Genomic DNA, 12,500 nt, shown 5'->3' on the forward strand with positions numbered 1-12,500 from the left:
ACAGAAGCCCTCTGCCATCTTTTGCAGAGCTGCATTAGCCAAGGATGCCCGTGTCCACAACGCAGCCCCTTGACGTAATTCGTCATTCAGGTAAAACAATTTTAAACGGCCTCGGTAATTATTCACGTGGGTAAAGACAAGGCTGCGAGGATCTTTCTGCACACTAATTACATCTATTTCACCAATGCTCATGCCAGGGGATTTTTCTTTTCTTTTTCAGACTTTTGTGAAGTTCGGTGACTAACCGTGTGCGTTTGTTGTTTGTGTGTCAAATCAGACACAGAAATATCAAAAAAAACCAGCCTCATGATGTGAAATTCAATATAATATCATGACAGCCTTTGCTTTCCCGCTTTCAGAAGTTAACTGTTGTCACCACTGTCAGCACAAACATACCTCAGCAGCCTAGCTCTGCCTTTACAGGAAAACAAAAAGGATTTTTTTTTTGTTTTTTTTATAATAATTGACAATAGTTTCTTTAAATGTGGGTCACAGGGCAAAGCACACTTAATGCATTTCAAGCTGATTACTATTTTCGCACTTATGATGCATAAAGTTGTGCTCAGTGTCGAGAAATGAAAGCCCTCCTACACAACGCATCCTAACTTCAGACTCTGTTCTTTCCACTAGGTCAAGCAAGCAACTTCAAGCTTCACCCAAACTTTACGCGTGCAATGGAGCTATAGAGATGGCACAAAAACAAGTTTCTTCAAGTCCACAGAGAAGAACTCAAAGAAGTCCTCGCTGCAACTCAACGAACACGAGGGAAAACACGCTGGTGGCTGGCTCAGAGCAGACACTCATTTTACATCTGACTCTAAGGCGTAGCCAAAAGCCAACTAAAGAGCAGTAATAAATATTGAGACCAGCACCGGTATCCAAAACTTCACAACAATTAATGACAATTCTGTGTAACAGTTGCACTAGTGAAACACGCCCATAAGTATACACAGGTACCGTCCCAGATTGAAGCGGTATTTACCATTTAGTGCTGTGTTTACATGGTAGTGGATGGATCAGACCAGAGGAAGAGTATCTGAATTACTGACATTGCATTCCATTTTGTGCTGAATCATATTCAAGTTTTGTTTTCTGCAAAGGAGCTACCAGAGAGTACACAGCTCAGACTTCAACTGCCTCCAGGACAACTGGGACCTGCACGAGTATGAATCTCCAAAAAACTACGTGTAAAAGGCTCTGGCTTTAGCTCTGACAAACGTTATTTTCAGTTGAAGTTGTTATATTCTAGCAAACCTTCTCCATGCCTCCTTGAAATAAATGATACCCCAAAGAGTATCATCAGGCAGATTAATTTTACGGTCAGATTGAAGGAAATAAGATGTTCTTTTTGCTGTCTCTAGGAAGAATTTCCTTGGTTTGTGTACTTTTTTGGACAATGTGATGGCAGAACTACATGTGACATTTTCTTCCCATAATGGTACCTGCTGAAAAAAATTCCACTATTAAAAATGGCCCACGCTAACATTTAAATGTTGATAATAATTAGCCTGACATTTGAAATACAGTGGTTGCAGTGTTGTCTTGAAGATGTTCTGCTCAACATTACCTAACTAGCCCCTTTTCATACTTACGTGCCTTCTGTACATTATTCTGTCAGTTACTGAACAAATAAGACATCAGTTGCTAATGTATTAACATGCAAAAACTACGCTTAAGGGCCAAACACTGCCCCAATCCACAATGTAACTCCCATTGATGTCAAGTACTGTTAAGATTGTGACAACCAGTAAAAGAAGGGAACTGAAAAGTAGGGGATCAATTTTCTCCCTGATCTGCAAAGAATTTATGCAAACGGCTCCCTGCAGGATGAAGGATGGGAAAGGCAGCGTGTGTCGTGCCACGGGATGGGGATGGCTGGTTTCCTCCTGCTCCGGCCCATTCTGCACAGCCTTGACCAAGGCATTGGAGCTAACCTTTTGAGAAATGCCCAGCCTTTTCAGGTGTGCTAGACGGTCAGGTCACTGGACATATCGCTCCCTGGTTTTTCTGTAACTTAAGAGTAAGTGGTTGCTCAAAGGTGGCAATTAACTCGCCAAGGGAGCTGAAAATGAAAGTGTTCACTTAAGTACAAAAATATGCCCTTCTTCTCGATGGATGATGAAAACTCTGCTTCATCTCCACGTGAAGAGTGGCACGCTCGTTATGACCTATCCATGTGCAGACAGCCCCGGTCAGGAGCGGCCAGTGGGATGACTGGAGGAGAAACCACGGGAGAAGCCTTAGGAGCAGCCTGGCCAAGCCTGGAAACAGGAGAGAAGAAACCGGTTTCTTCCAACTGGTTCTTGGACATTCCCAAGCCATGACCACGTATTCCGGCTTGGTGCGTGCAAAGGATTTAGGGCAAAAAGACTTACATGTGGGCAAATTCTGCATGTAGATAAGAGAGGTTTGGGGATTTTGTGCTTTCTTACTCAGTAGATAACAAAATACTGTAATGCTCACAACACTGTGCAGCACATTAAGTATAAATGATATGATCTAAGAATGAAGTAATAGCATTACCCTTGCATTTCCTTGCTTTTGTCATCTGCAGGCTCTAAACAGAAAAGGCCCTACCTGCTTTTTGTGTGTGTGTGATTGGTATCTCCTCTGTTCTGTTGCTAATGAGTGTCTCTCATCCTAAGAGAAAAGAGGACGATACAAGTGATACGACAGGAAGTTTAGGGTACACCCACTCTTTTCCCACCAGAATAAACACTGCTCTCAGGGAAGGTACATTGATAATAAAAATACATTTAATTTTAGAAATTTCTCAGGCGACCATAATTGGTATGGGAACGACGATTCTAATAGGATGTACCATTAACATGTAAACTCCACAAATAAGGAGACTTAGGATTTAAAGGACAAAATTTTGCCAACAGACAGGACTTCAACTGTCCTTAAGATGCAATATTAGAAGGGAGCCAAAATAGAGAAATCTGAAACGCAGACCTCAAGGATTGCTTAGTCCTGAAGCCTAAAAGCTGATGCTCAGGCCTATGTCTTACCCTGCCAGGTTGCCTTTACACAGAAGTGCTTTGTAATACGCGTTTAGTTAAAATAGTTAAACCCACTACAGACTTCAACAAGAGATTGTGATACTATCTTGAACCCCCAAAACAAACCCACTACAGACTTCAACAAGAAACTGTAATACTATTTTGAACTCCTATAACAAGGAACGCTCCTATATCATGTAGGCAAGTTACTTCATATTTTTTTCTATTTATGTATTTAGCTAGAGTCCTGGGGCCATCACCCACATCACGCCGTCACATGAGATACGCTACGCATTGGTGAGGCTCTTGGCTCTCTCTCTTGGCTTCTCTTTTCAGGAAGGATTCGTTTCCTTGTTCCTGCTAACGACAATGGGATTCATCAAGGTTTATCTATGTTGCCTGGGAGACATTAATTTTGGCAATTGTGTGGTCGACCAATCTCTGCTATGCTTATGGCTGCCTCCGTACTGAAGTGATGACCAGGAGCAGATTTGTCTTCCTATGAATCTTGAGGGTGTTGATTAGATCACATATACTAGGTTCCCAGACTGGAATTTCTCTGCTGAATACGTACTTTTAAATGGTTGCACAGCATTAAGAGCACAGCTGAAAGCTTTTAGAAATATAAATAATTGATTATTTATTTATCCTTCAAGGTAGCCTTTTCTCCTGGTAGATTATAGAGCTTGTTCACAGGAGAAACAAAGGCATAGCCTGGAGGAAGACAATATACCTTCAATTTTTTGCTTGAAATGGGTATGGAATTGGAATGACTCCAATGTTCATGATGTTCAAGAAGATGGTTTTGTTGCTTAACTGTATCCTTGATCTGATTTTGATGATTTTTAAGTATTTAGGGACACATCTTGTAAGGCTTAAGAAATTACAATGACATTATCTTATGAGGAATCAAACGGCAGAAGAAAATTCTCTCCATAACAGTGCAGCTTAATACATTCACACTTCTCTTTCCCTGCCCAAAATCTGCTTTTCTCTTTCTTTAAACATAGAGAACAGGACTATTCTCGGAGTTATCCTACTGATACGGTTTAAAAATAAAAGAATAGTCTAATCTTTTTGAGGACTGAAGAGACAAGTGAACAAGAAAAGACGGATGAAGAACAGTTGTGAGGTCTAGTGAGGGACTCTCCTATGTTTAAGGCCATTTATTTCAATTTGAGTCCGGCTCCAGATGAATAGGCCTAAAATAATCTTTTTCACTTTTCAAAACCCATGTGTTTGTTCCCATGTTCTAGATGTTGTGCAACCAGAAAACAGAAGGGATCTGGCCGCAGACTCCCTAGTTCGCAACATTCATTTGGGCCTTATATAGGAGAAATCACCGGTATTTTTATATCTGCATTTTGACTAAATTACCTTCTTTTTACTTTCACAGTGATTTTAAACCACTTCATTGACTTCAATAAAAAGGCTCCAGATAACTACAGAATTTGGTCCACTTTTTCCACTGACCGACTGAAAAATCTGGCAACAGAAAAGACAGAAGAATGCAAGATTTACAGCGGAGAGACGAAGCCAACCCTGTGTTCTGATTAGCAGTTTGGATGCCATTGTTCTGTCTGGAAAACACATGTCATCCGCAGAATCACCCAAGCTGTCCATTGACATCTGCCAACATACCCTCCATCACCTCTCTCTTTCTTATTTCTCACTCTCGCCCTTACACCTCTTTCCGCGTTTCCCTGTATTTCTGAAATCCCCACAAGTACTCCAGTGCGGTTAGGAGTTACCCCTCGTAAAAACTGATGTGGGTTTCACCCCCAACAATATCACCTTCAGTCTCAAACCGACGGTCTCAAAATAATAGAAAATAGACCATTCCTCTGAGTCTTCTAGCCTGTCAGATTTGTGCTATGTTTCTCTCTGGGGACAGAAATTCATAATAGCCCAGAGGCTTCATATTTTTTAAATTGTCACACTAAGACTTGAGCGCCTCCATGAAAGAAGCAGTAGAAAGAGATGCCTGAAGGTAGGCTGGGAAGAATCCAAAATGATGTCAGGTTTCCTTCTACCTTCCCATCAATAGGGTCTTTGAAGAAGCAGCCTCTTCAGAAAAGAAAAAATAACTTTCTCTTTAGTTAAAAAGGCTACCACGTTTCAGTTTGGAGACTGACAGTTACTTTAGCTTTATTACCTTAAAATCTATACAGCCTCATGGTTTGCAGTGGATGGCGTTGCCTCCACGAGTTTTGATGATGTCCTTGAAAGAGAAATATAGATGCGTAGCTTCGTTCGGTGCTGACTTTGGAGGTGAATATTTTATCCCCCTTCCTTTTCCTGGCTGTTTGCAAACAGTAGCGATAACTCCTATGCAGTATGCTTAAGAATTGTAGCGGTGGGGAGGCGGGGGGGAAATCAAAGCTTTTGCTGGACTAGAACAGTTCTAAGTCTGATAGTTCTCCTTCCTCAGTGCAGTGACTGATGATGAGGGACAGAGGAGATGAAAGAGGAGCTGGAACCGTATATCGTTGTCTATTATCTTTTGTCCCAAAGATACTTTTATTATTTTCATTATTGGTTTTAGCTTTTATCTAGAAAGAAAAGATTCTTAGCTAAAGAAAAACATGTTTTCTGAGGTCTACGCATTTTTGCATATAACTTTTTAAGGAATACAATCTCACGTTCTTGAAGAGTCCTGAGAAAAGTGGTAGTCTCGCTATAGTATAGCTTGTCCAGCAAAGGACAATTTCGGTTGAAATATATGGGCATGGCAGTTTCTGGAAGAGAGTAAATTGTGGTTTATCCACCTTACGTGTCTATCAGCCTGTTGAGAACTTGCTCTTTTGCTGTGGAGGGCCTGAAATACAGTTTGCACAATGCTGTCACACCCAGGCAGAGCTACAACAGCTGAACATGATTATTTCTTAGGAACCCAGCTCTCCCACTGTCTCCTTGGAAGAGTTTAAGTTTATAATTGCCAGCAGAATAATTCTCCTCCAGCTGTGGGCTGTGTTGGGTAGAAGAATTTGTCAGGTTCCCACTGTTATGAGGGAGGCAGCAGTACCTGGGAGGAGAGCCCCCAGCTAGCGGACTTCAGAGGTAAAAATAAAATTTTCCTAAGGTTATTTGCCTAGGATGTGTTTTGTAGAAAAAATAGAAGTAAAGAAAAAAATCAACTCTTACTCCCGCCAAGTAAATCTAGATCAAGAAAGCAGTTTGTTGGAGTTTTCTTCTGGTCAAGAATGACTGGGATGGTGGCTGAGTGGTTGTGGATGAGCGGTCTGTATGTTCTCGTCAAATGAGTCAATTCGTCCTTCGTTCTCAAACAAGAGGAAGTCAAATCCACCGTTAACACAATGGCAGAAAGAGTTTCTGCATATCTAACGTCTATTAGATAGGCAGGTGGGAGGAAAGGTAGAACTACCCAAATATCGTAGGTTGAAGATTTTATTCTTTAAAAAAAATCCAAGGAAATGTTTCCTGAAATCCCCTAAGACTGTCAAATGAGACTTATTCTTCAAAGCTGTCATTATGTGCTATGTAAATCTGTATTTACAGACGTCATTCAAACGGTGCACCATTGAGCACCCAGGTCTTAACATCCACACAACTGCCAGGAGGAGTTACAAAATGTCACAAAACACACTTTTTATACAAAAGTAGCACCTTGGTTACCTAAAGGGAATGGAAAGATCCTTTGTAAATGAACGCAAACGGCACCAGACACAAGCGTCATTCAATGTACAGGATAAATCCCTATTACCGCAAAACTTCAGCCGCAGCAGTAATTTCTCCAAGTGGGAAGTACGTACTAGAAACAAGTGCCACAGTATCTGATCTATTCCTGACAAAACAAATGACTAGCGTGCTCCCAATTCCTCTCACCTCAGGTTTCAGAGGAAAGCCCTCGGGACCTCAACCAGGACCTGGGAACTGGCTGTGCACTGCACGTCCTACCAGCCAGGAGGGCTTGGAGATGTTGTACCTGTGGCATGCTACTGATTGTCCTGGCTCTAATACTTAAGGTTAGGATGGAGTAAACACAGGAAAAATTAATTGTAATGAGTTCTGTATTTTACTGGAAACACCACTGTAATCATGGGAGGAGAGAAGAATGAAATCGTTCTGGGACAACTTCTCTTTTTCACTACCGATTGCTTCTTCCGTGGCACTTTGATACAATCTCCTTCATTTCAGTGGCACCAGGATCTGGTCCTGCACATCACTCAGCCAGACCTTAAATTGCCCAGATTCATTTATTCCCAGACTATAATACAGTAACTTTATACCCACCCTGCAACTACATATTAAAAAAACAAAAAGGAAAACCACAGATTTCTTTCCCTCTAGCAAAATTATAACAGTGTTGATTACCCTATTTAACCCATGCAGGAAAAAAAAAAGAAAAAAAAAAAAGGAGAGAAGCATTATACTGATGCTTCAGGAAGAAAAAAACCAACCCTAAACATGTGTCATTCATTGAGTCATTTAGACTAGTGCCCTCTCTTCTTTAGAAAATTACTCAGGTCCTCTTGCTTTCTACAGCCTACAGTATTGCACTTCTAAGGAAATAATACCTTGATAATCTGCACTTCAAAACCCTAGTCAATAATTGCCTTTGATTACTGAATGAAAAAAAAAAAGAAAAAGAAAGGAAAAAAAGGAATCTGCAAGACTGCAGCAAAGGAATGCTGGAGAAAAGATGCTAAAACTATTGCTGCACTTCTGTGTTTCGATGTAATTTACAATCTATTTGCCAACAGTTCTGCAATGATTAGTAAAATATGTCAAGAAGCTAAACAATATAAGCATCACACTGAAAGAAATTTAGCAAGACCCCATCGCATTATTATTGTACATGACAATTCAACAAAATATTTAAAATCAACGAGAATAAAAGAAATATTAACAGTCTTTTCAGAAAAATGCACTTATTATCATGCCTGAAGGGTATTCAGGAGGAATGTGAAAATAACTGTAATTTATTTAAGACCTGGAAGTATGAAATAATAAGCTACTGAACCATCAGAATTGTTTTGGTGTTGTTATCTGACACGAGGGCAGACCTTGTCTCGCTTTAAGTTTTATAGTAATAAGACCTTGGAAACAAAACCTTGAATAAACAGAACATAAAGAAAAGGGAAATGTGTCCTTGCATAAATAGATATTGTGTCTATCACCTTCTTCCAAAAAGGTTGCTCAACTTTATAACCACATAGTAGGTAGAAAGTCAATAAAAGCTGGACTGCATTCAAACGTTCAGAAATCACAGACTGGTCATTTTGTAACTTAAAATGAGTAATACCATCATGTAAAAGAGGCAACCTTATAATGACTCTCTATTTCTATTAAGAAGTTCTGTATCTGCTGGCATTTTATCCTCCTCCGCCCCAAAGATTAATAGCTACACATCTGACTCATATTTCATATTGCATTTAACCCACAATTTAGAGCCTAAACAACCCGGTATTTCAGCTCAGGAGGGGCGATCGTTTCCTCGTGAAAAGTTTAGAGAGAAAACTCTTAGATGTTAACCCTACCTTCTTCTGACGTAGCCACATCTCGCCTCCCAAAGACATACTTCTCTGGAAAGAAACCTCCAAACTTCCACGCAAAAGCATTGTGCAGCTCTAGCCTCTCCATTAAAAAAAAAAAAAAAAAAAAGCACAACAAACTAAAAATATAAAACCACAATTGCCTCGAAAATCCCTGCCTGCTTCTTTGGCAGCCCAAGCTGGGTTGGTTTGAGTTGGGTTGGTTTCTTTTTTTTTTTTTTTTTTTTTTTTTGCCTTGTTTTCTAGTTTCCCGGTGTCAACAGGAACATCTTGTGTCTAGAAGGTAACACGTAACGCGCCGAGCCCATCAGGAGGAATAATGGGGGAGATCAGCTCCGCTCAGAGGGTAACCCCCCCCCACCACCCAGCATCACCTGCCCAGCTCCAAGAGAGGAGATGGCAGGGGAGGAGGTTGCGACCATTAAGGTGGAAACGAGGGCTTGCCACCCTCCCTCCAGAGGTGTTGCTCGCCGCTCGAGCTCCCAGGGAAAGCTTTCCCAGGGCGTTTTGGGAGCGGGGTGGGTTCGGACACGTCTAGGATGCCGAGGCCGCCAACTTTGGCAGAGCTGGGCCAGGCGTGCGGCGAGGCTACGGGCTTCCCCGCGCGGTGGGCTGGGACCCCAGGGATTTCTCCATCCCACCCCAGAGCATCCCCCAGCCCGGCTGTAATTCGGTCACCGGTCCTGGCTCGCGAGCTTTGTTTCCAACGTTTTGCTGCTGTGCAAGCGCGGGCCCCGTTCCTAATACATTAAAACCTTTCTGTTTTCAAAATAGCATCGTTGCACCTCAGGACTGACAAAACCAGACAGCGGTGAAAGGGACGGCGACATGGCAGACACAAAAGCTCACCGCATTACGGCCACTCTAAACAGAGCACAAAAGCGAGGGAGTCAGCGATGTGTAAACCAAACAATGTGAGGGGAAAAAATATTGAATAATTTCTGTCATGAGGCAACTGACTAAAGCCAGGCTCTAATTGAATTAAACTCCCATTTATTTGCTCAGGCCTAAACAACAGGCTGGGGAGGGAAAAAAAAAAAAAGAAAAAAAAAAAAAAACTTAAGGTTTGCTCAACTGTTCGGAGGTACCACCTTTCCTCACCCCTGTATAAATCCACCATCTGTGCTCACACGCACACATGTGCCGTCGCGCAGCAAATGCGCCGAGACCCGACCGAGCGCGGGAGCCAAAAAAGCACCAGGCACACAAAAGCTCCCCAGGCTGCCCCAGGTCTAAGGGAGCAAAAAAAAAAAAAGGGGGGAAGAAAAGATCCTTTGCTCATTGCCCAGGTGAGATAGCCTGGTGCGTCCTCTCAGCCTCGACACGCGTCAAGTAAAAGAAAGGTTAAAATTAGAAAATTCAATTTATTTGATAATTTCCCAGAATAATTAGAGTTAATATGGGTTAATTAATATGCAAATCTCTCAGCAGATGTTCTGCAGCAGGGCCTGTGTGAGAAAACAGCCTTTGCTTTCTCCTACGTGATTTTGGCTGTCAGTTATTGGGTATAATTACTGTAACTAACCGAATACACACAAAACCTTTGGAATATAAAATTGTTACAGTTCTAGTTCTGCACAAGCTGCTACTTTTCTGCAATAAAAGCGAACAATTTCTTTCAGAAAATAGGAGCCTTTTTGTTCCTTTCTTGATTTAAAAAGAAGAAATGAATCAAGTAAATGGCTTATCTTTTTTCTATGCATAATTAGGTCAGTATTATATGAACATTCCAATGAGCAGTGGTACAAACGTACATATAAAATGATAGCTCAAACCACCTGCAAAATCACATAAAATTGTTTTATTCAGAATCTTTTTCTTCATACCAGAACTTTGAAACGCTCCGTGTCTTTCCTGCCAATCTTGCCAACATTTGCCGAATTCAAAGGGATCCCATAACTTTTATTATTTTTTAAAAGCACAACAGCGACATTTTCTTCAAAGGCACCGAAGCATTTAGGACCGATAAAACAAGTCATGCTTTGAAAGGTAGACCAGTGCTGTGCTTGACCTTTTTTTTTTTTGGCGGGGGGGAGGAAAGGAAAATAATTGCAGTGAAGAGTTTGCAACTTTGAACGAATAACGAGCGGGTTTTGCTGTGCAGTCCACATGTCTGCAAAACACATCCACGCGTCCCATGATCCAAACCGTCCTTTATCCTCTCCTGATGAGATATGGTGTTTCCCATATATCAAAGTACTTAGCGCTTTTGCATGTCATCAGGTAAATAATATCTGTTGCTCCATTTGAGGAGCATTAAGATGGAAGACGACATGGTCAGGAGTGCTCTGGCCTCAGTGGGACCCAGGTAACTCAGGATTACTCGCCCGAGTAAAGCTTTCAGATGAGAGGTGAGCTCTGTTAACAGAAAACAGCCAAAAATGGAACTCCTGAGCATTACTTATGGTGCTGCTTTCCATCACAGAGACATCTTTTCTTGGTGCAACTTGCCTTAAAACTTCAATTATTTTTAATTTTTTTTACAACACTGATTTTTTTTTAATTTATTTGAGGTGTCTCATTTTTGTTCCTGGATTCTCCAATTCCATCTATAAATTTCCTTGCCCTGATTGTCACGATTGGAAAGACAGTTCAGAAATTTAAGCAAACCTTTCCTGCTCCTTTTTTTTTTTTTTTTTAATTGTTGGGGGGGAGGGTCATCTGTTTTCTAAGAACGCTTTAAATAACTTCTGCCTTGGGAGATAGCTGAAAAATGATCATTTTTTTCTACAAATCAGGAAACAAAAGGCCTCCACCCCTTCCAAGAGCTCTCTCACAAACTTTCCCTTTTTGCCACCCCACCGGCATGGCAATAACCCCAGCCCATTGCACTGGCACACCCTTGCCAAGAGGTGGAAAATAAATAGGGAAAAGGAAGATTTTCTTCAGCCTAGACCATCAGAATTTTTATTCCTATTTTTTTTTTCCCCAAGCTGACACCCAAACTGAACAGAAAAACTTTTATTTTAAGAAAAAAAACAACCCACAACTTTTGCTCCCTGCTCCTGTTAGTTGTAACTTACTAACCAAGGTCTCCCTCCCTCAAGACAGAAGCTGGGCACCTTTTTCCTTGCATTGGTTTCATTTTAGTCATCAAGATTATCTGCTTGCTGACAGCTGCATGATCTATGGCCTACACCCTAAAAAAAAAAAAATAGTTTGAATTTTATCCCTTCTTGGGTTGAAACTATCTTATGAAGTATTGATAACGCATTATCTTAGAGAGCAGAATAATACTGCACAAAATGATACTAAAGATGTTTAAGGAACCTTCTGGCTCCATGAAAGTTATTATTCAGAAGTTTACATAGTCTGCAAACACTTATCAAAATCCCTGAGCAGAAAGTACAGAACCTACGTTTCAATTAAGATATAGTGGAATGCAAAAGGTTCAGAGGAGATAAGGTCACTCTTGGGAAAAAAAAAAAAAAAAAAAAAATTCAAATTCATCCTGGATGATAGCTTGACCTCATGAGTTGAGTTTTCAGTACAAGTCTGAATGCTTCCTACTGGCAATACAGTTTTATCAGGATCAGGCTTCCCCAAAGTATTTTGCTGTTTAGGTCATTTTGCTGTTAGTTATAGAATAATTCCTCAAAATCATCCAGAATATAGGGCCAAGGTAGGATGCGGTCATCTTCAAATTTACAAGCACTTTAGGTGGAGGTGAGAAAGCTTCAGGCAGAGCCCATGTGACAAATGGCCGATGCATGGAGATTATTTACTTTTTTTGCTATAACACCTCATGTTCTGACCTAAACCACTGGGAACTTTCTCTGTTCCCAATCAGCGTAGACTTTCTCCCCCTTTTTGGTAGAGATAATACCACTTCTGGTTTAGCTCAGTATCAAGTCAACAGCAATTTTACATCTGAGCAGCTGATTCTAAGGGACAGTTTTCCCTGCAGACGGTTAAAGGCAAGCGCTTGCCTTAAAAATTGAGGAAACAAATCACCTTTTTTTTTTTTTTTTTTTTTAACCTA

At 41.0% G+C, this 12,500-nt stretch overlaps 1 protein-coding gene across 5 annotated transcripts in view; it reads right to left on the minus strand.

The window, feature by feature from the left end:
- The window catches only part of ZEB2 (zinc finger E-box binding homeobox 2), a 115,705-nt gene that overhangs the window by 34,466 nt on the left and 68,739 nt on the right, over window positions 1-12,500 (minus strand). For 2 of the 5 annotated variants that reach the window (XM_052792294.1, XM_052792295.1), the window contains exon 3: window positions 8,504-8,600. The exons of the other annotated variants lie outside the window; for them this stretch is intronic. In XM_052792294.1, the coding sequence (XP_052648254.1) occupies window positions 8,504-8,600 (97 nt within the window). The remainder of the gene's footprint in view (window positions 1-8,503; window positions 8,601-12,500) is intronic. 5 annotated transcript variants of the gene reach the window in all.

This window comes from Harpia harpyja, chromosome 7 (genome assembly GCF_026419915.1).
Source record: "Harpia harpyja isolate bHarHar1 chromosome 7, bHarHar1 primary haplotype, whole genome shotgun sequence".
Lineage (NCBI taxonomy): Eukaryota > Metazoa > Chordata > Aves > Accipitriformes > Accipitridae > Harpia > Harpia harpyja.